The following is a 23,919-nucleotide window of genomic DNA, read 5'->3' as shown; positions in this document are numbered from 1 at the left end:
GACAGTTTCTATCTAAAACAATATAACAGCACCTGAGGAGCTGTACATGCTCTACTCCACCAGCAATAAGTCATGACTCCAAATGCTGTAGTTGCAGGAATGTTAATGCTGGCAATTCAGGTGAACTTAAAGCTGTTATGTTGAATGATCTTGTGCGTATGTTATTTTGTAATGGCTAATATTATATTATAGTTTACTGATAAATGAAGCGGTAAAGCCCTGAGTTTGGCAAACGGCCAAAAAGTGAATAAGCTGCAGATTATTTTCTCATGTTACTGAGGGTGTCAAGGAGAATTCAAAGTGTTCACAAAATAATTTGCAGCAGTTTACACTAAAAAGAGAATTTCAACACTAACACATTATATGTCGACCTTAATGCAATTGCAAATAATTTAAAGATGCTTTTAATGCACAATGTTTCTCCACTGTTAAGCCTAAAATTTACAAAGCACACAAATAAACCTTAACCTTATTGAATTAACTGTGTCAAAACCAATACAGCATGCCTATTCACAGCTTATAGAATTTACTTGGATAATCATGAACCTCTAATGCGCCTATAACCCCTTGCACATAATTCAGTCAGCTATCAGTCTTTATCCATCAGTAAAAGATACCATCTCTGCTTTGCTTTTTGCAAACATGGATCAAATGAACCAAAAGTGTTTTTATTAGATATTTCCCATAAAGCAGAGAAATACAAACACTGCATCATATTACATTTTTTCGAATTTGTCTAGTCTTTGTGCTTACTGGAGATCTTGCATGTCAATGTCAAAGTTCATGATTTCAGATAACAAGTCTCTAATCCTTCACAGAAGAATACGTTAGAATATGTTTACTGGAAAATCTTTTTTACTGTATTTTAACAGGTTGAGTGCAGCTGGGTTTGTTGAGTAAAATCAACTTGGAAAGAGAAGAACACATTCTTAAACTGACAGGATATATTAGTTTGGCCACAAGCTTTGTTGGTTGAGTGAAAACTTTGTTGAGCCATTTGTTAGTTTTAGAACATTTTACAAAAACAATGTTGTATCTTCTTCAGTTTTAGCTTGTGTGGGATTTGTATTGAAAAGGTACGTCAGTGTCTTTTGCGTCTGTTACAGCGTAGCATTTTACGTCATTGCGTTAGACGCAGTGACGCACCAGGAAGTGAACATGGTAGCCGCTGGCTAGTTCGAGGCTAGCAACTAGAAATGAATTTACATCTACAAAATAGTTCTGTGTTTTTACATAGGTTGGAACAATATTGACATTTTACCCACGGTAAGGCACTATGACTTTAGAATATCTAGTGTTTTAAAAATAGTTATTAGTTAGTTATCTACATATGCGCAAAGTAGATTAGCGTGATGCTAACGTTAAAATGTAATTAGCGTTAAGCGTTTCTAGCTAGTTGGTCGGTATTCACCTCATCAGTTTGTATTTGACGTGTAAAATCATTGTTTGCGTTAAAGATTCCATAGCTTAACGCACATCAAAGTCAGGTTAAAGAGAGAATTCATTTTAAAACATTTAATACGCTCAACAGCCAAAAGAGGCTACTACATTCAAAAGAAACATGAGACAGGTGCACCAAAGATTACTTATTGGGATATGGGAATATTTAAGTTTTGTAAATTGTATTTTTTCGCCAACATACTAAAGCACTGTTTTTATCTGGGCACTGACTGGACTCTGCATTACTCCAGCTGACATGTTGGTATAACAGCAGAACACATTATAGCTCATAATTGAGGATGTTTATATGATGATAATTATTTTCTGATATTTAATGGACTAAAATATATTGGTAATCTTAAGAATAACTGATTGTTGAAGCACTAAGTGTATGAAATAACCTTACTACAATAAATTAAAATTACTTACAAATGTGATTGTTTTTTGATTATTGGTGATGCACTAACAGATAAAATAATTATTTCAGCACTTGTGAAGTGCACAGCTGGAGAAGGGATTCAACAATGGGGCAACGGAAGAAAGTGGCAGCTATGAATAATCTTTCATCTCAGAAAGTCTCTGGAGGTCCCGCAGATGCTGTCAGGGTCTCCAGTAGAAGACACAATATCTGCATGGTGTCTGATTTCTTCTATCCGAACATGGGAGGAGTGGAAAGTCACATTTACCAGCTATCCCAGTGCCTGATTGAAAAAGGACATAAGGTGGTTATTGCCACCCACGCCTATGGCAGGAGGAAGGGAGTCAGGTACTTGACCAAAGGACTGAAGGTCTACTACCTCCCCCTGCAGGTGATGTACAATCAATCCACAGCCACCACTTGCTTCCATAGTCTCCCACTGTTGCGCTGTGTGTTTGTCAGGGAACGTATCACTGTTGTGCATGCACACAGCTCGTTCTCTGCCATGGCTCATGATGCACTGTTCCATGCCAAGACAATGGGCCTTAACACGGTATGTGAATTATTATGAGCTAGGTCAAACATGAGTATCCATTAATGTCTCCATTCTACATATGATATTAACCTAAAGAACGTTACTGTTTGCAGGTGTTTACTGATCACTCGCTCTTTGGCTTTGCTGACGTCAGCTCTGTACTGACCAACAAGCTTCTGACTGTGTCATTATGTGATACCAACCACATTGTGTGTGTGTCATACACCAGTAAGGAGAACACAGTGCTCCGTGCAGCACTCAATCCAGAGATAGTTTCTGTTATTCCCAACGCTGTTGACCCTACAGACTTCACCCCCGACCCTTCCCATCGACATGACGACAGGATCACTATTGTCGTCATAAGCCGTCTCGTCTACCGCAAAGGTACCGACAGACCTTGAATGACTTAAAGTATGAGTGTTGCCAGCAGTTCTGCTGAAACAAGCAGGAAGTGTGTGGGAAAATAGAAGAAGTCAGTGTTTTAGAAGATTAAAGGTCAAGCTCTATGTTTACCACAAATTGTCCACACACTAAAAATGGGCTTCCTCATACATTAAGACTGCAGAGATTTGGCTAGACATATTTCACAGATGTGTAATTTACTGTTTATATGTTCAGTCCTAACAATAAACTAACAGAAATAAAAATGACTGAATAAAATACAGAATCCCAAACATATACTGAAGTTATTAGCAGTCTGAATACAAGTGATTATTTAATAAAAGGGTTTCTGTTTACTAAAAAGAGTACCTATTATATAATTATCTAATTTTCTAAGAATACAGAACATATGTCAATAGCCATGTCTTTTTGTATGAGATTTTAGAATAAAGTATTTCATCACATTTATGCTGGAAAGCAGTGTTCAGAATCAATCGCTTCTTTTTTTTTTCAGGAATTGATCTTCTCGGTGGAATAATCCCAGAGCTCTGTCTAAAACATCCAGATCTGCATTTCCTGATCGGCGGAGAGGGACCAAAGAGAATTGTCCTTGAGGAAGTGAGAGAAAAATACCAGCTACATGACAGGTACTGCAGGAAGTATTTAAGAAGGAGGAACTGCTTAAACGCCTTCCAGAACATACCATCTGTAATAATGTTTCCTAAAGAGACCAAGAAAACCTAAAAATGAAAATACAACTACTTGACCGGCACCATTATGTTTATTATCATGTGTTACAATTACTAAGTTGACAACGCTGGGTTTGTGTGTGAATGTGGAATAATGTGCTCAACTTTTAATTGGGTCATTGCAGGGTGCGTCTGCTTGGGGCTTTGGAGCACAAAAACGTCCGTGGAGTTCTGGTTCAAGGTCACATCTTCCTCAACACATCGCTGACTGAAGCTTTCTGCATGGCCATTGTAGAAGGAGCCAGCTGTGGACTGCAGGTTGGTTGAAATTCATACAGCAGTTTAAGAAAGTCCCTTTTCTTGGAGGGCAGACAATGTAAAGGATTTCAGTCCAAAGATACAGGAGCCAATTTTACGGATAATACACATTCCACTTGAGAAGAGTATATGATCATTAAAGTCATCCAATGAGTTCATCAGTTCAAGTGCTAAAACATTTCCCACTGTTTTTTTATAAGCAATGATTGTTCAAGCTGCATTTCGCGTGTTTATATTTGCTAAATCGAACACAAGAGTAGACAAATTGACCGTCTTCCTATCTCTATCCCAAGAGAGTCTCGGTGGAATGTTAAATGATTCAAAATACTCTGTTGACTGGATATAAAACAGAACGAAAGGAAACATTTGCTTTTGCAGGAAAAAGCTCTTTTAAAACCAGTTGACTGAAAAGACGTGGCGTGAGACAGCTAATAATGTGGTAATCTGGGAAGAATGTGTACCTAACCTTTGAGTAGATTATTTACAAACTAAACCTTTCTGAAGCAGAACCAAAAGACAGAGCGATCTTTGTGTGCACAGTAACGTTAAGGCACTTTGGGTGGTTGCTATAGTGATTGTCGACTCTTGAAAGCATTACCACTGCCTTTTCCACCCAGCGAAAATGTGACCACAGAGATGAGCAGAAGTTGGTAACACTAGCACTTTCAAGAGTTAGACGGCTGCTGACAAATCAGGGGCCAGACCAACTCATGTGACAGGGGAAGTTTGGTTTGGTGTATTTCCAGAGGAAGAGAAATTGTTCCTTTCAGCAACTATGTAAAGAAACACATTAGCATAATGTTAACGTAGTGTAAGGCAGTGAGGACCCTCAGTCGTCAATGCACTGTACCTTCCACTGATCATACACTTGAAGGAGAGGCAACAAGAAATAATGAGACCCTTTCTTGACAACAGCTGGACATTTATCCTAAAGATGAAGGTTTATACAAGCCTGCCACCTACTGTTTGGGTTGTATAAAGCCTGTCACCTACTTCTAAAGATATGGTAGGTGGCAGGCTTGTTTAAAAGGCTGGGTGACTATTTGCTTTGTCTTAGATTTTGGGATAACACAGAGATCTTTCTTGCTGTTTACATTTACATTTAGTCATTTGGCATTTGACCCTTTTATTCAAAGCAACTTACAAGTGAAGTATAAAATAGAAGGCAAAGGCAGGGAGTGTAAGGAAGACCTTCCTAAGGACCCCTACTGGAGGTAGGCCACAGTCTCCCACATGGAGAGCGGTGATCTTACCACTACACTATCCAGCTGCTGTACATTAGTCCCCCATTTATTATGTTATGTTATGTAATTGTAATAGCCTGAAAGTGATAATTTATATGGTTAATTTTAGATGTAAAGCAGAGTTTATTTTGGAAGCTTTAGGGTGCTTGTATTTCTTTAAACAACACATGTACAGTATATTTGTACCGCTTGTAGGTTGACTTATAGTCAAAATGACCACAATAATAAAACATTGTGTTTTCCCAAACATTTTTGTTCTCCTACACTGACTGAAATTCTCATGTTTATCACTACTGTGATGTGGGAGTGTTATATCATCCCCACATTCCTGTTGGCTGTGGTTTCGGCTGTAACGGATCACACTCATACAGGGATGTGGAGTTGAGACATTTACCCTAAAGTGCTCTGTGGTTTTCTTTCAGATAACACGTCTCTAATCTATTTTTAAATTGATGAACAGCACCTTGACATATGTAATTGTTTTTCTCCCAGACTGAGGGTGATTCATACTTGTGTCTGTGTGTATACAATGTGTGCAAGTTGTTCTTTTATTTCTTAGGTGGTTAGCACTCGTGTTGGAGGCATTCCTGAGGTGTTGCCTGAGGATTTGATCACCCTGTGTGAACCCAATGTACGGTCGTTATGTGCTGGTTTGGAAACGGTTATTGCCCGGCAGCGATCAGGCTCTGTCCCCTCCCCCTTCTCCATTCATGCTCGTGTGCAAAACCTTTACACCTGGAGAAATGTTGCAGAGAGGACTGAAAAAGTAGGTTTACCAACACTAAAAAGTCTTTGTTGTATTTTATTGTATTCAATATTAATAGTATCATTAACTTTATGCATTTACACTGAATCGTGTGCATGTGTAAGAAACTAGTTTACGTTCATCTTGGACATGAAGACCTGGCCAAAGACAAATCATCAGCTCTTAAGTTAATATAACAAACTTGATCGCAACAGTTGCAGCTGTTTTTACACAGCCAGCAGTTATGGCAAAATGCTTCAGCCAAATTTTCCGCTTTATCTGTTTGGTGGTGAGGAGCTGCTGTTTGGTGGTGAGGAGCTAGTGAACAATAGGTTTTTATCGCTTTAACCCTGCTGCAACCAAAGAAGATGCCATGGACATTGTGAAAATGAACCAAAATAGTACAGTTGTGGCCTGCTGAGATAAACAATGAGCTGAAATTCACTATAAACCTCTGTGGACGTGAGGGGAGCTGCAGAATTAGGTGATCATTTTCTGTAAATTCATCGCTACGAGCAACATATACCATGCATTCTTGTGCTGATAATACTTTATTTACTTGTGCAAAGAATATGGTCCAGAGGAATTAATTAAAACATGTTTCAGTAGATAAACTGTCAACTTTTTGCACTGTGGTGACCCCTCTGTAGTGGATGAAAAACAGTGTAATCACTACAAAACATGTCTTACTATAGCACCATCAGTCCCCCCCACCTGGCCCACATGAAATAAATAGTCTTGTATCAATCATACAGTTAAAATAAAAAATCACTGCATTCAGGACAGAAATCTGACTACTGACCTGATGAACATAGGTACAGATTAAATAACCAGGTTACCACTGTGCATGTAAACATGTCCTTTTTCCATGTAACCTGATTTCTCTGAGCAATCTTTGCATGTAAATGTACTGATGGTTCACACAGCTGAGGCCACACTGAATGGCAGATGACTTGTTGTTGACTGTAATCGTTGTGTTTTCTCTTTCAGGTGTATGATCGAGTGGCTGGAGAGGAGGTTCTTCCCTTGGACAGGCGGTTACGGAGGCTAAGATCTCACTGCGGCCCCGTAGCAGGCTCTATTTTTGCATTTGTAGCTGTTTTAGATTTCCTCTTCCTGCTGCTCCTGCAGTGGTTGGTGCCAGATCGGGGTATGGACATCGCTGTAGACACCACCGGTCCTCAAGGACAGTGGAGGCAGGAAACAAGTAAACATGGAGCTCATTCTAAATGTGCCATGAAACGAGAAGCAGAAACGAAAACATTATGATAGTAATCACCCCACTGCCTCATGTCTAACTATTTACATGATACCTTATGTGCTCTTTGGGGTGTCAGCTTACGGCTGAATGTGCTCATGGTAACTGCAAATACTGTTTACATTTACTCATCAGAGAGACTTTGAGTGAAAGAATTTAATATGAAAGAATTAATTTTCTTATTTTATATTTAAAATGGAAAACTTGGGCACTCCTAAATGCTGTACTAAGCACTTTTTTCATTCATTATATCATATACATTGCACTAAACAAAAAGAGCACATGGCTGGGTAATTGTATACTTGCCGGATAACAAAACTGCAGTGATGTGTTTTCAGATATTTGCATACCTCATTTAATGGTTTGTATCATTCAGCTGCTCAATTCAAAAGCTGTATATCACTGTATATTGCTTTATTTGTGTAACTGTGGTATTGCAGATTCCACTCCTGTGTTTAATATTATTTTATTTTTCTCCTCTCAGATATAACATATTTATTTTCAATGTGGGAGTGACTCCCAGATGATCCACTCTGGAAAATAAACTGTTACTTGTTTCAGCTGTTTTCACGTGGCATTTATTGAGGTTGTCTGCAGCCATATTACCATTTTTACAGAACTGCTTTCTTAGAAGTAGTTTTACAAAAGAAATGGCTCTCTGGAATGAAGAGAGACAGACAAAACACACAATAGCTGTGAAACAGGAGGGGGTAGAGATTGCTTTCAATGCTAACAATGGGGATTTGCATAGTGTCGTGATAGGAGGTAGAAAATGATATGCCTGCAAAAAACAGTTATCTGAGTATATGTGGAGAGGACTTTAGAAATAAAACAACTTTGTAATAAATAAAATATGCCATGTTTACAAAGATCATTAAATGTGTTTCTGCACATAGAGCTGTTTGGGTTTGACCATTTGCTGACAAGCTGCAGACAGTTCATTATAATACATTTTGGAGGAAGTAGATAGTATTGTTTTTTTTTTGTTTTTTTTGTAAGTGATGATTCGATCTTCTAGTGAGGGAGTGTTTCAATCATAAAGCTTTTCATAGTACCATAGTTAAAAATATGTTATAACAGCAGATACTGTAGATACACAGTAGGAGATTTGGCAAGATGAAATCAACAGGAAACTCTACTTGAAAATACCTGTAATGTAAAGTCTGTTAAGCCCGTGTTTTTCGCTCTGCTTGTATCTTTACACATGCACATTTCTAATTGCTTTATTCAAGGTGTGCCAGTACAGACCCATTCCCACATCTATTGTAATGTACATACTGTGTAGACCATGTCTATGGACTGGGATGATGGTGGGTGGGAGGTGGTTATATGAGGGAGGTGTCCAAGGACCCAGATAAGAGGGGGAGGAAGGCCTGCTTCAGGTTTGTGTATCCGACTGGGCGAGCTCGAGTCTTGGGTAGTCTGCTGTTGTTGCATTTTCATCATGGCTGCTGTTCAAACAGATATTTCCCTGTGCTCACAACCTTGGCAGAGGCCCTTCCACATCTATGGAGGGCTGGCATGCAACTCACTGATGGCTGGTAAGTGTATTTGTCTTTTTGGTAAAGTCACCACAGTATTCATAGAGAAATTAAGAAGCACAAGTGGGTTCAGTTTCTTATATTTTGAACAAACTTCCTACTGAGGTTCCCATTATGAGGTTTGAATTTGCACAAATACCAGTTTCTTCATAGTTGAAAGCTAAATTTTTTAGATCTGTAACTATCCAGGTTTATGGATGGAGACCTGAAAAGTTTGCAGCAGAGATTGTTGACTAGCTCTGCAATAGTCAACAAAACCCTGTGTATTTCTGAGTATCTTTGGGTTTTGGGTTAGGATGACCCTGAAAAACAAGATAAACATTTTCAAACAAGTAGTTCATCTTAACATTATGATGAATACAGAGCGTGTATGTGTTTTTGGAACATGGAGACCTTCCTGATGTTATTCTTTGTGTCCCAGACTCATGGTCAGACAGAACTCCTCTCCATGAAGCTGCATACCAGGGCAGACTGCTCCACCTGAGGACCCTTGTCGCTCAGGTAAACTAAACATGGCTCTTTGTTGATATGTACACAAAATGCACAACCCGAACACGATCACATGATGAGATAAAGTTAATATCTAACAGTAAATGCTGCTTATTGTTGCTGCAGGGGTTCCATGTGGACACACTCACCATGGACAAAGTCTCTCCTCTCCATGAAGCCTGCCTCGGTGGTCATTACGCCTGTGCCAAGTTCCTGCTAGACAGTGGTGCAGATGTAAGAACACAGTCTAATGTTTGTTGTTAAAGAAAAGCTTGCACGGAATAAAAGTTTTCCTTTAAAAACACAGAAAGACAATCTCTGTATCTGTGGATCTCTGTGCAGGCCGATGCAGTATCAACAGATGGCGCCACTCCTCTGTTCAACTCCTGCAGCAGCGGGAGTGCTGCTTGTGTCATGCTCATCCTGCAGCACAGTGCCTCCATCCACACCACATACCACCTGACATCGCCCATCCATGAAGCTGCAAAGAAAAGTGAGGTTTTGCTAACATCTGTGTTAAAAGTTAAAAGTGTAATCTATGACACAGACTTTGATGCAGTTCTGTTTGTTCATCAGATCACAGAGAGTGTCTGGAGCTGCTGCTGTCATATGGAGCTCATATTGACTTGGAGCTGCCGGTGATAGGGACGCCACTTTATTCTGCCTGCTTGGCCCAAGCCAGGGCCTGTGTAGAGGTGCTGCTCCACTCAGGTGATCACTCACTCATTTTGAATAATAATAATTATCTATAAGTTTATTTTTAGCACAATTTGAAAAAACTCTAGACTGAGTCCTATTGGAGTATGTGGCCAGTCCAAGACAAGACAAATAACAAGGAGTCCAAGACAAGAGGAAAATATCTACAGCCTTACTACAGCCCTGTCTATAACTTGGCTTCTCATCAACTTAACTCTCATAATTGAAACTATATAGCATAAAAACTGTTTATGCTCATAATTACACCATTTACTTGCTTAGTACAGGATTTAACCACTTCTGTTTGTGTGCACCCGTAGGAGCAGATGTTCAAACAGGGTGTGAGCAGGACAGTCCTTTACATGCTGCAGTTAGAGGAGGAGAAGCGAGTGTGGTGGACCTTTTGCTGGACTTTGGGGCTAATAGGTGTTGCAGGAACGCAGAGGGAAAAACTCCTCTGGATCTGTCAACGCCAAACAGTGCAGTGAGAACTGCATTGCAGAGAAGAGGTATGTTGTAAGGTACTCACATCCCTGTTACAGAAGCAACATGACCGTCATGTGTTAATGTACTGGAAACAACTTTGCCCTCTTTCGTCTGCCCAGGTCCTTGTTCTCTGTCCCAGCTGTGTCGGTTCTGTATTCGCCGAAGTCTGGGAAAGAGTCGGCTGCACAGGGCTTCCAGCCTTTTCCTTCCTCACACCATGAAAAACTTCCTCCTCTACCAATAAGACATCTCCACCCTGTTTGTGTGTCTCCCTGAGTGACACACACTCTGACCTGTGACTGACCTACGAGGCAAAATGTTTCGTAATGCTACAAAACATTAGAACATTGTATAATTGCAAAGCATTTATTATTGAATTGCTTTTAATCATATAATAAGATCTATTTTCTCATTAGTTGAATGGCATATTTTGTATATAAGCATTGAGAGCTCCAAGATACCACACATTCATGTTGGGGTGCCTCGAATATATCAGGTTGTGTATTTTTATACTTTTATTCCAGTTATTTTACATTAGACACTTTTTACAAGTATCCTGGAGGACCACTGCATTTGTGAGCTAATAAATGTGATGAGTCAGATGAGTGGAGAAACAATAAGCTTGCCACACTGTTAGCATAACATATACAGATCAAACTGAAGTGTTGATGCATTATTAATGATGGTAATGTTTTGGATGTATGTATGCATATCTACAAAACAGTAACAATCTCAGATCATCACTTGATGGTGACAAGGCAGCCAAAATATTTGATGAATAAAGTGGGATTTACTGGATGGAAGTTGTGTTTTACAGTTGTCGCAAAACGACAGCACATCTTAGTAGAAATACAACACACCAGGTATAATTAAGGACATAAAAAGAATGTAAATATAAAAAAATAGATAAACTGTGAGTTAAAGGGATCTAAAGAACATGAATAAACTGGGTTTGTGGCTGGTGCAGCTTAAGGGGAATTAATTTCCTCTATTCAAATGCCACCCTGAAAGGTCACCTCTGCTAAGACTTAGAAAATCTTGTTTAAGCTGATTTAACCTGACGTTTCTTTACCTAAACAACAAAGAAAAGCCTTTGCCGTCAGCATAGGCTCTGAAAAGGGGATGGCATGTTGTGATTTTGTGCATTTATTTGTACACGTCTGTGTGTTCATTGATTTCAGTGGTTGTTTGCTGTATCCATGAGAAACCAATGCCAGCAGTCCACTAAATGTCCACAGTCTGACTTATCTACTGTCTCCATCTTGTCTAAAATGTCTGTGATGGTGTACACAGAGGGCATATTAAAGAAGAATTTTCTGTCAAGTTCACAGTTGGTTTACACTGAGGGTCCATGTAACATATAAAGAAGTCTTCTGATTCAACACAGCATATTTCCTGTGATGCAAATCAATTCAGTCAGCAGTTTTAGTTATTTTACACTGAGTTTTAATGGGGAAAATCACAAAACCTTTTCATAAAACTAATGACAAAGAGGTCATACATGTCAAATTTAAATAAATCTTTACATATAACAACTATTTGCATGAACACAATACAAAACAACATATTTACTTACATTTGCTTAACACACTCTGAGCAGTAGGCCAAATTTTCACAAGGGCTGCAACTATTAGTAAAATAAACATCTGGTCAAGAAATGAAAAAATGAAACCTGAAGGAGTAACAAGCATTTATAAAGCCATGTTAGCAGCTTCTGCAATGCTGCAGGTACAGTGGTGCTATGAGCTAAATGCTGACACCAGTATGTTAGGACGCATTTACATAAACTTAAGTAACCAGGTTACTCACAGAAACCAGATTATGTGAGTAATTGGACCATTCATGTGCAACGTGCTAATTTAATGTATTAGCATGCAAACATTTGCTAAGTGGCACAAAGGAGTGTAGCCTAAAGAAAAAATTAACAAGTAATATACTGCAGATCATCAATTTCATGGTAATCCATACAGTTTTTGTTGATGTATTTTATCTTGTTGGAGCAAAGTGCACATCAACATTGTCAGCCAAGAGCCGCACTACTGTCATAAAGCTTAATATTCACTGTTTGCTTCTTTCAATTAATTCTTCAGCCATTTAAAACTATAACTGATACATGATCACACACACATTATAATGCGTACCTATCTACACACAGGGCTTTGTGTTGTATTTATTTGTCGGGAACATGTACAACAAAGATCCATCTCAAATAGAAACATGTTTTATATCAGTGCTTGTGACAAACCACTTTCCATCTGCAGTGATTACATTTGTCTTTTGACAAACTGTTTTGTTATAAAGAAGAGATTAAATGGTTCTGACAGAGCCTTTGAGGCTTCCTGCATCAGTTCTTAGTTCTGAGAGGAGACTGGATAGTTGACAGCTTACATGTTGAGACATGTTTTAAAGAATTAATATAAATATTTAATGCATTTTTTGAATAATAATAATAATGATAAATACAAAATAATAACATATGTGTTGGAAATAGCACATGAGTAAGATTTACAGCTGCTTTCAGACAGTGGTTATGTTTGTACTCACACTATTCTGACTGTACAACTGTCTGGGAGACGTGCAGCACAGGAGCTGCTTGTTGAAATGCTTGCTGAAGCTTTTGCTCATCAGATACAAAGCGAACGGGTTCACGCAGGAGTTGGTGAAGGCCAAGATACGAGCGCACACACTGGCGATGAAGTGAGCCAGAGACGTGTCCACCTGGTCGTAGTGGTAGGAGCGGTACAGGTAGATCACGTGACTGGGCAGCCAGCACACAGCAAACAAGCCAACAAACACCAGGACAGTTTTCGCCAGACGTTTCCTGGACTTGATCTGACGGATGAGGAGAGAGGAAGTCAGTAATACAAACAAACAAGCAATTTGAATTAATAATAACAACCTAAACTATCCAATTTGGAAGTTTATATAGTAACTTTACATGTGATCTACTGCAGCTACATTGATGTCTGGTTTAACTCTTGGCAAGAATGTGTTTTATATATAATAAAAATCTATCTTCAAATGTATTGTTGTATATTGTATGTATGTTTATTGTAAAGACCATTTGGATCACATTTATTACAAGATACAGAAACAAAGGACCCTCATACTCAGACCTGTCTCTGCAGGTGCAGGTGTCCTTCAGTGGGCAGGTCCACAGAGCTCCTGACCAGACTGCGAGCGATGAAGCAGTAGTACACAGAGATGATGAAGAGCGGGATGATGTAGAAGATGAGGAAGGAGGCGGTGGAGTGGATTTTTGGGTGCAGCTCCCCGGCATGAGGATAGGGCGCACAGGTCACAAAAGTCTCATTGGTGTTGCTGGTGGTGAAGGTGTGCAAGTCAGAGAAGACAGCTTCAGGAATCGCCAGAGTCACCGAGAGCAACCAGATGACCCCGGCCCGGAAACAGATGCTGAGTGTAGCACTGGACCTGTGGCTGTCCAGAGGTGTGACGATAGCTTTATACCTTGAACGAGAAGAGACATTTGTGCAATGATAATGTTTTTTCTGTCTGATTCCTGTCTCCTCCTGTGGATTTTAGCCCCTGACTTCTGCCTCCACACACTAGGTGGTCTCACACTTGCCTCTCTGCCCCAGCGTTCACCTGTCTGCTATACACCTGTCTCCATTTCTCTCATCAGCTTCACTGTGAACATCATTAATGCTGAAGACTTTTCTCGCCATCAGTCGAGTTGTTTGTTGCCTGCCTGTCTATCTGATTTTATTCTAATCAAATACAGATAATCTTAACTCGCTGTAAATTATACAGAAGAGAAAATTAAATCAGCTTCTGCATTGATAAAAATAGAAATGAGATTAAACACCCCAGATAATATTAGCTGCTGAAGATGGTTTGTTAATCTCAGCTCTCATTAAATGTTCTCCATCAGAGGCGGTTCAGTGTTGGGTTTTTGGCCGAGTGGTGATTTACACTTTATTTTAACCTATCAATCCTAATAGGCTTTATTGAAATAAATACAGTAGTCTGGTACTAATTACAGTGAACAAACATGAAATTACACGAAACATCCCACGTGTGGAAGGAGAATAAGTTGAAAAGTTCAAACTAATTGAAAAGCGTGTCCAGACTAAGGATGTGGACGGTACCGGTCAGCGGAGAGCGCAGTGAGGGTGAACACGGAGACTCCGACCGACGTGAGCTGGATGAACGGGATCAGTTTGCATCCGACGCGGCCGAACAGCCACTCGTCCACCAGGTAGCGGCTGGCGTCGACCGGTGCGCAGGTGACCAGCAGCAACAGGTCCCCGAGAGCCAGACTGGACAAGAACAGGTTGGGCACCGTCCGCATGGACTTCACCAACAGACACGTCTTCATTAAAGTGATATTTCCAACCAGACCCACGATGATGATCATCCCGTAGACTGCAGCGATTCCAACACCAGGGAGCCAGATGTTGTACTCATGCTGATCTCCTGTGGAGTCCAGAAGCACCCTGGAAACATTCCCAACCAGGACCCTGCTGTCCTCAGGGGTTATAGCAAAGGAATCCTCCAGAGACATGGTGGCGCACGGGGAGAGGACAGGGGTTTTGAGGAGGACAGTCTGGTGTCTCCAGATGCGTTTGGGGGCTGCCTTTATAGACCGCTGGTGCGTGCGTCACAGCTTCTCAGATTAAAGATTGTTAACATCTAATTCACCTATTTTGCCTTAAACTCTCTTCAGTACACACATAATCACACATTTTCTAGAAATTACAGATAGTATTCACTAATTTGATGTGAACTGGAGTCAGCATCTTTGCATTGGCAGCTTAAGAGGAGAGTGGAAAGTCACATGAAAGAGAGACTGTGCTTCTTCAGTTCTGGACTTCAAAAGCTGTTCTGTCAGTGGAAAAATGTGGATTTGTAAAGGAGAGTGACTAGATCTAAAGAAACTGACCTACGCCGTACACGACAGCATCAAAGGATGAGTTGTGTGATATTCTTCAACATGTCAAACTCCCAGTTTAAGACACGTGATGTCTGCAAATGTTCAAAGCAAACACACTAATGTTACGACTGCACTGTTCCATCAAATTGAATTATTCCAGATGTGTTTTGTGCTTCATTTTATCATCTCAAAGTTCATCCTGAAATAATAAATAACACCATGATAATAAATAGCATAAAGTAAACTTTGGGAACTGTAATGTAATGTAGTGTCATCACATAGCGGTTGATTTGTGTCTTTATTTTGTGTATTTTTGTTGTAAATCCATGTCTCCGTTGTTGTTTTGTGTCTCCGTTGTATCACATCTGTTTCTCTGGTCATTTTGCATCTGTTTGCTGTACATTTGTTGTGGTTTCACTGCTGTGATGGACCCTCCCGTGGTCACAGAAGTCACGCAGTCTATTTCTGTTAAATATTCAACTTCCATGTTCATTATATCTTTCATTTACACATTGTTCCATGTGCCCATATCGTACTGGAGTAACACTGGGGTGTTATTCCTGTCTGCATCAGATGGCACCAATTGGGCCCTAAATCATTTTCTAATATAAATGCAAATTGAGTTTTCTTGTATAGAGGCAGCAGATAAGACAGATGAAAATACGCTTCTCTGAGCAGGACTCTGAGAACTTTAGACAAATTTGTCTAATGCATTTTCAAAGAGCAAAATGGCGGCAGACTTTGAAATTCTCAGTAGTATTTTACCCTCGTACTTGTGTGTGTACAGTTATTTGTATAAGAAGTTATCACAGTAAACAGGTGACTGGTGCTTGAACCAAGCTTTTATCTGAACTCACAAACAGGAATAACCAAATGCATCAAGTTAGATTTTTCTGTGCTCCGGGGGCAACTGCATTCTCTTCTTTTCTTCTTTGATGTCAAGGCGATCTCATCTCCCCTTCTTTCCATTATCCTCAGTCTCTGTGTTTTTCCATTTTTAGAAAAGTTTTGCATTATTATTTTTTTTTAAAACAGTTGCTTCTTCTTAGTGGCCAAACATTTAATTAGTTCTATATTCATGAAATGACATTTGCTTCATATCTCTGTGGCATTTGTACGTTTTTCATCTTTTTCTTCAGAAATGGGGGAAAAACAATTTCCCATAAAAATATCATTCAAAGCCTCTCACACATCTCATCTCAGATAACCAGTTGAATCGTCTTGGAAATGGCACACAGTGTGATAAAGCTGTAATGAACACAGCTGATACCCGTTACCTGTAATACCTCTGAATGTTTAATGTATTTCGTACTGTAGAGCCGTGCATTTGATTCCATAAAGTGTTACCATGCATGTGTTTTGAATTTAGTTAACTCAAAGTAGAGGATGTAATCCAATGAAAGCAGATCACACTTAACATCTACCCCTGAGTGAATCTTCTTAGATGAAGTCTGAGTTTCATTGTAGAAAGAGATGTATAGAGGTTCAGATGCAAATGAAAAGAAAAATCAGTGAAACTAATTCTTCAGGCAGTCTGTGGAAAATTATTTCCAGTCAATTACTGCCTAAGTTCTTTGACCATGAACGGGGTCAACACTTTGCATCTTCCTCACTTGAACTGCAGCCACCTTCAGTTGTTTTGATGGATTTTTAGACCACAGAATCTCCCCTGGTTTGTCTTCGGATGCCTTTCTGCAGCCTGACCTTTCTGTGTTTGAGGCGACCAGGTGTTTCCATCTGATGGTAAAACCTCTGAGGTTAAGGTCAAGGTTGCAAAGAGGATTCTTCACTTACCGTCATAAAAGGATTTCTTTTCATCACCATGAAAATGATTTTCTACTCCACATAACTTGTCCTTGTTCCAATGGGGCGTTTGCTATTTTCTAGTTTTCCTGAACACCTGCTTTTAAAGGTTGAACTCAGCCACTGACTTTTGCGAACCAATATCTCTCTGATAGATTTGAGCTTTCTGTAGGTGATTCTGCCTCCCATCTTTGCAGTCCAGTAACTCTCCCAAACGCTGTCACTGTCCTGCCTGCAATGACTCCAGCTTCCCGCCACTTTCTGTCACCACTCCACACCTGTCCGGGCAGCCAGTCATTCACTCAGCAGCATGTACATGTACCAGTCACTCTCCAGAGCTCCTTGTTAAATGCTTCACTACCTCAGTTCTCACGCCTTCAGTGTTTTTTTGCCTGTGTTTCTCATCCCCCAACCTGTTACCTGAACTGTGTTTGCCGACCTTATTCTGCTTTGACCAATACTGCTTGACTTAGACCACGAACCCGCCTGCTGTTTTGTAATCTTTGCTCTAAATCACATCTAAAGCGAACCTCTAACTCTCTCCACTGCCTGGCTGAGCCCTGCTTCCTCAACACCTCCATCCAAATTCTCAAATCTGACCCACATGCGAGCTCTTCTGTGCATGAACAAACACAGACCTTCAGAAGCAACATTTGTTCACTTTGCACGTATCTTTTAAAATGAATGTATCAGACACACTTTTCTCAAATCTTCGACTTGGCACTTTATTACAATATGTAATTATTATTTCATATGAATGTGCTAATGTGAATACTAATAGATGTACAACTGACTTTGCTCTGTGTAACAAACATGAATGTAAAGTACCATATTTCGTGTGTTTGCCCCACAGTAGAGGTGAAGCTGAGTGATGGAGCCGCCTCTGACCTCCTTCAGCACCATGGACAGAGTCCGCCGAGCTGCGCGCTTCTGTCGCCACCTGCCGGTGAAGACGACGAACTGACAGCAGAACAGACGAGAATGAGTCGACACTTTTGGTGATTTCTGGAGAAATAAGTCGCTGTTGCATCAAAAAAACAACGATTCTGTAAAGGAAGAAAATGTTCAGCATTAATAAACATATACGAGAGGTGTGAGGCGATTCGTTGTAAACATAATGCACATTAAATGTCATGTGAATTAATGTTTTTATTTGGTTTTGTAACATTTCAGCACAGTCTCTGATGTGTGTCTGATATATGGACTGTTTCTATTCCAGCTGTGCAGCTCCTCGCAGACTGTCTGCAGAGCCATCACTGCTGACACCCAATCAGCTGAGAGCTGCGGGGATAGGATGAGACATCCAAAGTGTTTTCATTTCATCCTTCCTGGATACCTCGAGCAGACCACACAGATCTGCGTGATCAGCGCGGGCCTCTGTGCTCTTTCTGTCCTCTTCTGTTCATCGGTGATGGAAAACACCCGTTGCTTTGCAAACCGCTTCTCCGACTACAAGGGTGCGCTGCTCCCGGGCCAGGGCGCTGAGGCCATCGTGCCCACCGTGGTCGGCACCGTCGATAAAATCCTGAAGAAGCTTCCCATCGACATCAGCGACTGTGACGGAGGGCTGTACGATGGCCCGGCAGGGGTGGCTTACATGCTGTATCACGTCAGCGACTGCCCGCTGTTCTCCGAGCACCGGGACGTGTACCTGAAGGCGGCCAAGCAGATCATCGACGTGTCGGTGAGGTACGTGGACGCGGAGCCGGACAAAAACATGCGAGCAGCCTTTCTGCTCGGCGGGGCGGGCATCTACGCAGTGGCCGCCTTGATATACAAGTCCCTGGGTTTGGCTGACTTCGTTAAGCCGCTGACCAAGTTTCGGAACCTGTGGGAGGTGTGTGCGCCCATCAATTTTCTGGAGTGCGGCTCGGATGAGCTGTTCGTGGGGCGGGCTGGGTACCTGTGCGCCGCCCTGATCCTGAAACAGAAGCTGGGAATAGAGGTGAGCTCCTGATGTGAGGATGTGGGTGTCCTGTTTGCAAAAAGTGTCAAAACCAACCAGCTAAACTTTCAAGTAAATCCTACATCTCTTTAAACAGCTGGACACAGCCGCCATGCGCAAACACAAGATAACTTAATGATGCCACAGAGGCATCACCAAAAATGGACCAAAGATTAGCTCAATGCAGATTAAAGTCAGTATATATACAGGTGAGAATCGGTGTTAGGAAGCTACAGAACAAACACAAACAACATGTTTGAGGTCACCATTATATAATTGTCCATCAGAGAGCCTGACATTTACTTTCCAGCTGTAAAATGTTGTTATGTTGCTCACAATAAATTATTTGCTATTATTAATAATAACATTTTCTACTTGAGGATTGTTTAAAATGGTAAATTCAGCTTTAGAATGTGTAGGTACACTCCCAGATTAATATACAACAATTATATTTATGTGTATAATTGTACATACAATCTACAAGGCTCTAAAAATAAGTAAATAACTCTTTTATTTCACAGATTCTGAGCAAGGACCAAATCAAATCTATTTGTCAGGCCATCATCGAGTCAGGAAAACAGTATGCCAGGAGGAAGAGAAAGCCGTTCCCCCTCATGTACTCCTACTATGGGACAGAGTATCTTGGTAAGAGTGTAAGAAAGATTAATTCACAGCTAAAGATGCATGTAAGTCCTTAAAATCTCTCCTTATTATCCTGCTAGACTTTCATAGGTTGGAATTATCTTTCAGAAATGAAGGTTTCAGTCCGAATCTCCCTTTCAGAGCTGCTGTCCTCCGACTGCAGGAGGACTGACGGGAGATTTATTGATGTGCGATTGGCGCGTTAACACCTATAAAGCTGACTCTCCTCTCTTTGATTGCATCGGATGAAGAGAGTCGTAACAGTTGGATCCTCTGTAACTTTCAGATCAACACAGAGTTCATAGTAAGCATAGCCTCACTGACCTTTGCATGGTTTTGCACAGCTGCTCTGCAACAACTACTCTGAGGAGGATGAGGGGGAAATAAGTGACGTTCTGAGACGTATTTAAACCAGAAGTGTCTGGATGTTTGGTGAACACACCTGGCTAAAGGTGCTGCATGTGTCACAGTTTGCCTGGGATGCACCGAGTTTTTGCTTTGGTTGAGCAGCGTTCTCTCTGCATGTGTTCAGCCGTATTTAGAAAGACTCAGTGCCAACGCTCAGTGTCACGAAGCCTAGGATCCTTTGTGCTGTAAGGCAGATTACAAGAGTGTGGAGGTTTGTTTTTCATACAGGAGCTCCATTAGGTATAGTTTATCACTCATCCACCTACAGGCAGCTGATATTCACCTAATGAACGTAATCAGCATGTTTGTGAGTTGTGGGAGGAAACCAGAGTGTCTGGAGGACACCAGAGTGTCTGGAGGACACCCACACCGGCAGCAAATACGTGTCTTTGTTTACAGCAGTTACAAGAAAAATCTGACACCACCTGTTCAGGGTGAAATATGAAGCTATTACCAGAAGTAAAAAGGGAAAACAGCTAATCTGGCTTCGACCAAACACGTCTACCAGTAAAGTTCACTAAGTAACATATGGTGTTTTGTTTGTTTAGTAGGTACAAAAAAACAATGTAGTTATCAGTACATGGTTAAATGGTTTGTATATCCAGAACTACTATTTACTAATACTATTTACTGTTAAGTAAATCAGATACAGTGTGTTAACTGTTAGGCTAGCAGTTTCCCCTTGTTTCTTGTCTTTATGCTAAGCTAAGTTAGCAGCTTTTGACTGTAGCATGTGTCTCTTGATGGTCTAATCCAGCTAAATTTAACTTTTTCTCAAAGAGCCGACACTGAAGGATGATAATGGTATTAATCTTTGAATGAAAAAAGAACTCGAGCATATTTCCCAAACTTAGCATAGACTTCAACCCTATTCTGCTTACTGTAACTTTAACTTTACCGGAGGTGCCATGTGCAGATGTTGTATAATCATAGAGAGTTCGAGAGTTTGCAGAGTTCGTCTAAAGTCAAAAATCTTTCTCTGTGAATTTAAGCAATTTGCAATTTATTTTAAAATACTTTTAATATTTGTTCCCAACACAGTGTCTCTTGTCTTAATTGGTTCTTGTGTTGAAAAACAAGTTGAAAACAAGTCCTCCAACAAGTCCTGGTGAACGTTTGTGCTTGTTTGCTTCGGTTCTGTCTGTTTGTGTGCCTGGCATGGTGCCTCCTTGCATGCCTGGTTTGGTGGATGCATGTGATCCCCTCGCCCTCGTTTCCTGTCAGGTGCAGCCCACGGCCTCTCATCAGTGCTGCAGATGCTGCTCAGCTACCAGGACATGCTCAATGGAGCAGAGAAGGACTTGGTGTGGCAGAGCGTGGATTTCCTCATGAATCAGGAGCAGAACTGTAACTGGCCCGCAGAGCTGGGTGCCATCATCGAGAGGGAGAACGAACTGGTGCACTGGTGCCATGGAGCCCCGGGTACGCTCAGTTTTATAAATACACATCACCCTTCAAAGTTGTTGTGCTGCAGTCATGCATTCATGTCTCTGTTCTCTGATGCAGGTGTGGCGTATCTTTTTGCAAAAGCCTATCTGATCAATAAGAAGCCCCAGTATCTGGACACGTGTATCCGCAGCGGGGAACTCGTGTGGCAGAAAGGTTTGCTGAAGAAAGGACCTGGAATCTGTCACGGAGTTGCCGGCAGCGCTTATGTCTTCCTTCTACTGTATCGGCTCACAGGCAACTCAAAATATATCTATCGCGCTCAGAGGCAAGGAAACCTTCCTACTGTTTTCTTAGTGAATGTCTCCTCACACTACATTTTACTGGTACTTGTTTTGCCCCATTGACAGGAAACTTGTTCAATACTATTAACTTAAAAGTTCACTTTCCTTACACAGGTTTGCTGAGTTCCTCTTCACTGAGGAGTTTAAGACAGGCTCGCGCTCAGTGACCAGTGTCTACAGTCTTTTTGAAGGCCTGTCAGGGACGGTTTGCTTCCTGGTCGACCTGCTGCAGCCAGACCAGTCAGAGTTCCCTCTCTTCAGTGTCTTTGTGTGAATGGACCCCAGTTACCACCATCCAGAGACCTGAACAGACACCAGTCCTTCCCTCTGCTCCCACCTTGATACTGTGATCAAGGTGGGAGCAAGAGGGAAGGACGGCATTTGTTTGGGGTTTAGAGAATCACATTTGAGTACAGTTGCAGTAGAAAAAACTGCTTATCTTATCTTGTGTCTGTACTAAAGTGGATGTTCAGCTTCCAGGCTTTACCACAGCCATTCCACTAACATTGCCCAGTTCAATTTACAGTGTGGTCAATTGCACTTACAATCATTGCAGATGTTTTCAAACGATGAAGCTCACATCTCAACATACAGATATAATACACATAGAGTCAGTGTGACATACACTTCCTGAGGATATGTCTTTATGACTACAGAACTTTTTCATATTCAAGTGTCAAAGGAATTCAGTGATAGTGGTCTGTACATCCGTGAGTACCCTGCAAAGATAAACTACTGGTAGCCTATTCCGCATATGGTTAATAATGTAAATAGGTTCCATCTGAAAGAAATGCACCTCAAGTTTCATGGGAGGAAATTGTGCATGTTGTTACAAGCTGGGTGAGCCCCCCACATTCAGAGTTTGAAAACTACTGCTCAAAAGTATTGGGAGTTTTGAAAAGTGGTGATTGAAATTGTAGCATATTCTACGAAGACGCTGCTCTCAGGTCCGAACCATACATGCACCATTGACAGCTAAAACAAAACGGCAATCACATCCAAGTCACACAAAAGATAAACAGAAATAAAAACAAACAATTGTCACATAATGCCTTTAAAATCTTTCTACCACTTCACCAGCTCAGTGTCACATATTGCAGACTAATTTCTCAAATTACTGTCACAACTATATTGAAGGGATTTTGATATTGAACCTTCATAATCTGTGTAGAGAGCTACAGTGAACAGACGTTGAGGGAATTAACTGTAATTTATTGTCTTATTATTAGTCTTACTTTGTTTGTGCTGTGCAGTTTCACTGACTCGCCTGTTTGAGATGAGGTTGTAGCCGTGTGACAACTGTCTGTATCTATTTGATGTTGCAAACTGTGTCAGATTCTGTACAGAGACCTTTAAAATGTTCAATATGTTGTGATTTGTTACGATGTTAGATTGTAGGTGTGTGGTGGAGACAGTGAAAAGATAAAACATGTTGTCAGTGTATAGAATTTCATTTTTCTTCCAGTTCAGTCTGTTGCTACTTTTCGCAGCTCAGTTGTGTAAATTAAAACAGTGGATTCCTTATAATGAGGCCTTAAAAACAAATTTCTAGCATTTGGATATGATCACATCTCTCAGAGTAAAACATGAATTGACAACATTGGAAACTGAAAATGCTTTGGGCATCATATCCAACGACTGATTCAAGTACGTGGTGAAAAGTCCTGTGAATAATAGCAAACCAAAGCAGTTTCCCAATGCTAACTGTGCCTATTGTGGAACATTTGTAAGCTGTATGTATGTGTGCTGGTTTACATTTGCAATCTGAACTGTCCAAAACAAAATCTACAGGATTATTGTTAATAATAAAGTGATCAGATGAAAAAAAGGATGTTTCATTTCAATTTCAATTGATTTGAACCAATATGAATAGAGTAATTCATATCAAATGTACAGTAATGTCCCTCAGAATTGATGGTTCATGGGTCTTAAAAAAGAGAAATAACTTACATACATACAGGTCTATTAATTAAAAATTACACTTATTATAATATTAGTTGGGCTAACAGAGAGTTTAATGTAACACTGGTCTGATCACCTCATAGCTGGGGAGCACAGGCTTTCAGCACCCGTGGGCTTATTCCATCTGGACCTGCAGCCTTTGTGGGGTGAAGCCTGTTCAGCTCCCTTCTCACCTGCTCTGCTGAGATCATTTGGGTGGTGGCTGTATCGTGTGGGGGAGGGACTGAGAGGTGGGTAGTGAACTGCAGGGTCTCTGAAGCCCTCTCCACCTTACCCTCAGTCACCTGGCTGCTGG

At 40.8% G+C, this 23,919-nt stretch overlaps 4 protein-coding genes across 4 annotated transcripts; 3 read left to right on the top strand and 1 right to left on the bottom strand.

Annotated features, from left to right (window-relative positions):
- The first annotated feature begins 1,140 nt into the window (after positions 1-1,140).
- Positions 1,141-7,594, top strand: piga (phosphatidylinositol glycan anchor biosynthesis, class A). The gene is made up of 7 exons (XM_026377174.1): positions 1,141-1,266; positions 1,928-2,411; positions 2,507-2,777; positions 3,289-3,421; positions 3,649-3,781; positions 5,585-5,791; positions 6,761-7,594. The coding sequence occupies exons 2-7, from the start codon at positions 1,965-1,967 to the stop codon at positions 7,037-7,039; spliced, it is 1,470 nt and encodes a 489-aa protein (XP_026232959.1). The 5' UTR covers positions 1,141-1,266; positions 1,928-1,964; the 3' UTR covers positions 7,040-7,594.
- An 822-nt stretch (positions 7,595-8,416) lies between these two features.
- asb11 (ankyrin repeat and SOCS box containing 11) lies at positions 8,417-11,022 on the top strand. Its single transcript, XM_026376894.1, has 7 exons — positions 8,417-8,569; positions 8,991-9,070; positions 9,185-9,292; positions 9,401-9,551; positions 9,635-9,769; positions 10,075-10,263; positions 10,360-11,022. The coding sequence occupies exons 1-7, from the start codon at positions 8,473-8,475 to the stop codon at positions 10,482-10,484; spliced, it is 885 nt and encodes a 294-aa protein (XP_026232679.1). The 5' UTR covers positions 8,417-8,472; the 3' UTR covers positions 10,485-11,022.
- Positions 11,023-12,757: 1,735 nt separating this feature from the next.
- On the bottom strand, positions 12,758-14,765 carry LOC113173576 (gastrin-releasing peptide receptor-like). The gene is made up of 3 exons (XM_026377011.1): positions 14,350-14,765; positions 13,357-13,708; positions 12,758-13,072 (listed from the first exon to the last, which is right to left on the bottom strand). Exons 1-3 carry the CDS (start codon positions 14,763-14,765, stop codon positions 12,758-12,760), a joined length of 1,083 nt encoding a protein of 360 aa, XP_026232796.1.
- A 3,514-nt stretch (positions 14,766-18,279) lies between these two features.
- On the top strand, positions 18,280-23,469 carry LOC113172801 (lanC-like protein 3). Its single transcript, XM_026375831.1, has 5 exons — positions 18,280-18,882; positions 19,404-19,527; positions 21,157-21,354; positions 21,439-21,646; positions 21,777-23,469. The coding sequence occupies exons 1-5, from the start codon at positions 18,349-18,351 to the stop codon at positions 21,934-21,936; spliced, it is 1,224 nt and encodes a 407-aa protein (XP_026231616.1). The 5' UTR covers positions 18,280-18,348; the 3' UTR covers positions 21,937-23,469.
- Positions 23,470-23,919: the final 450 nt, after the last annotated feature.

Source organism: Anabas testudineus, chromosome 21, assembly GCF_900324465.2.
Source record: "Anabas testudineus chromosome 21, fAnaTes1.2, whole genome shotgun sequence".
Classification (NCBI taxonomy): Eukaryota; Metazoa; Chordata; class Actinopteri; order Anabantiformes; family Anabantidae; genus Anabas; species Anabas testudineus.
This window is presented reverse-complemented; position numbering and strand designations above follow the sequence as displayed.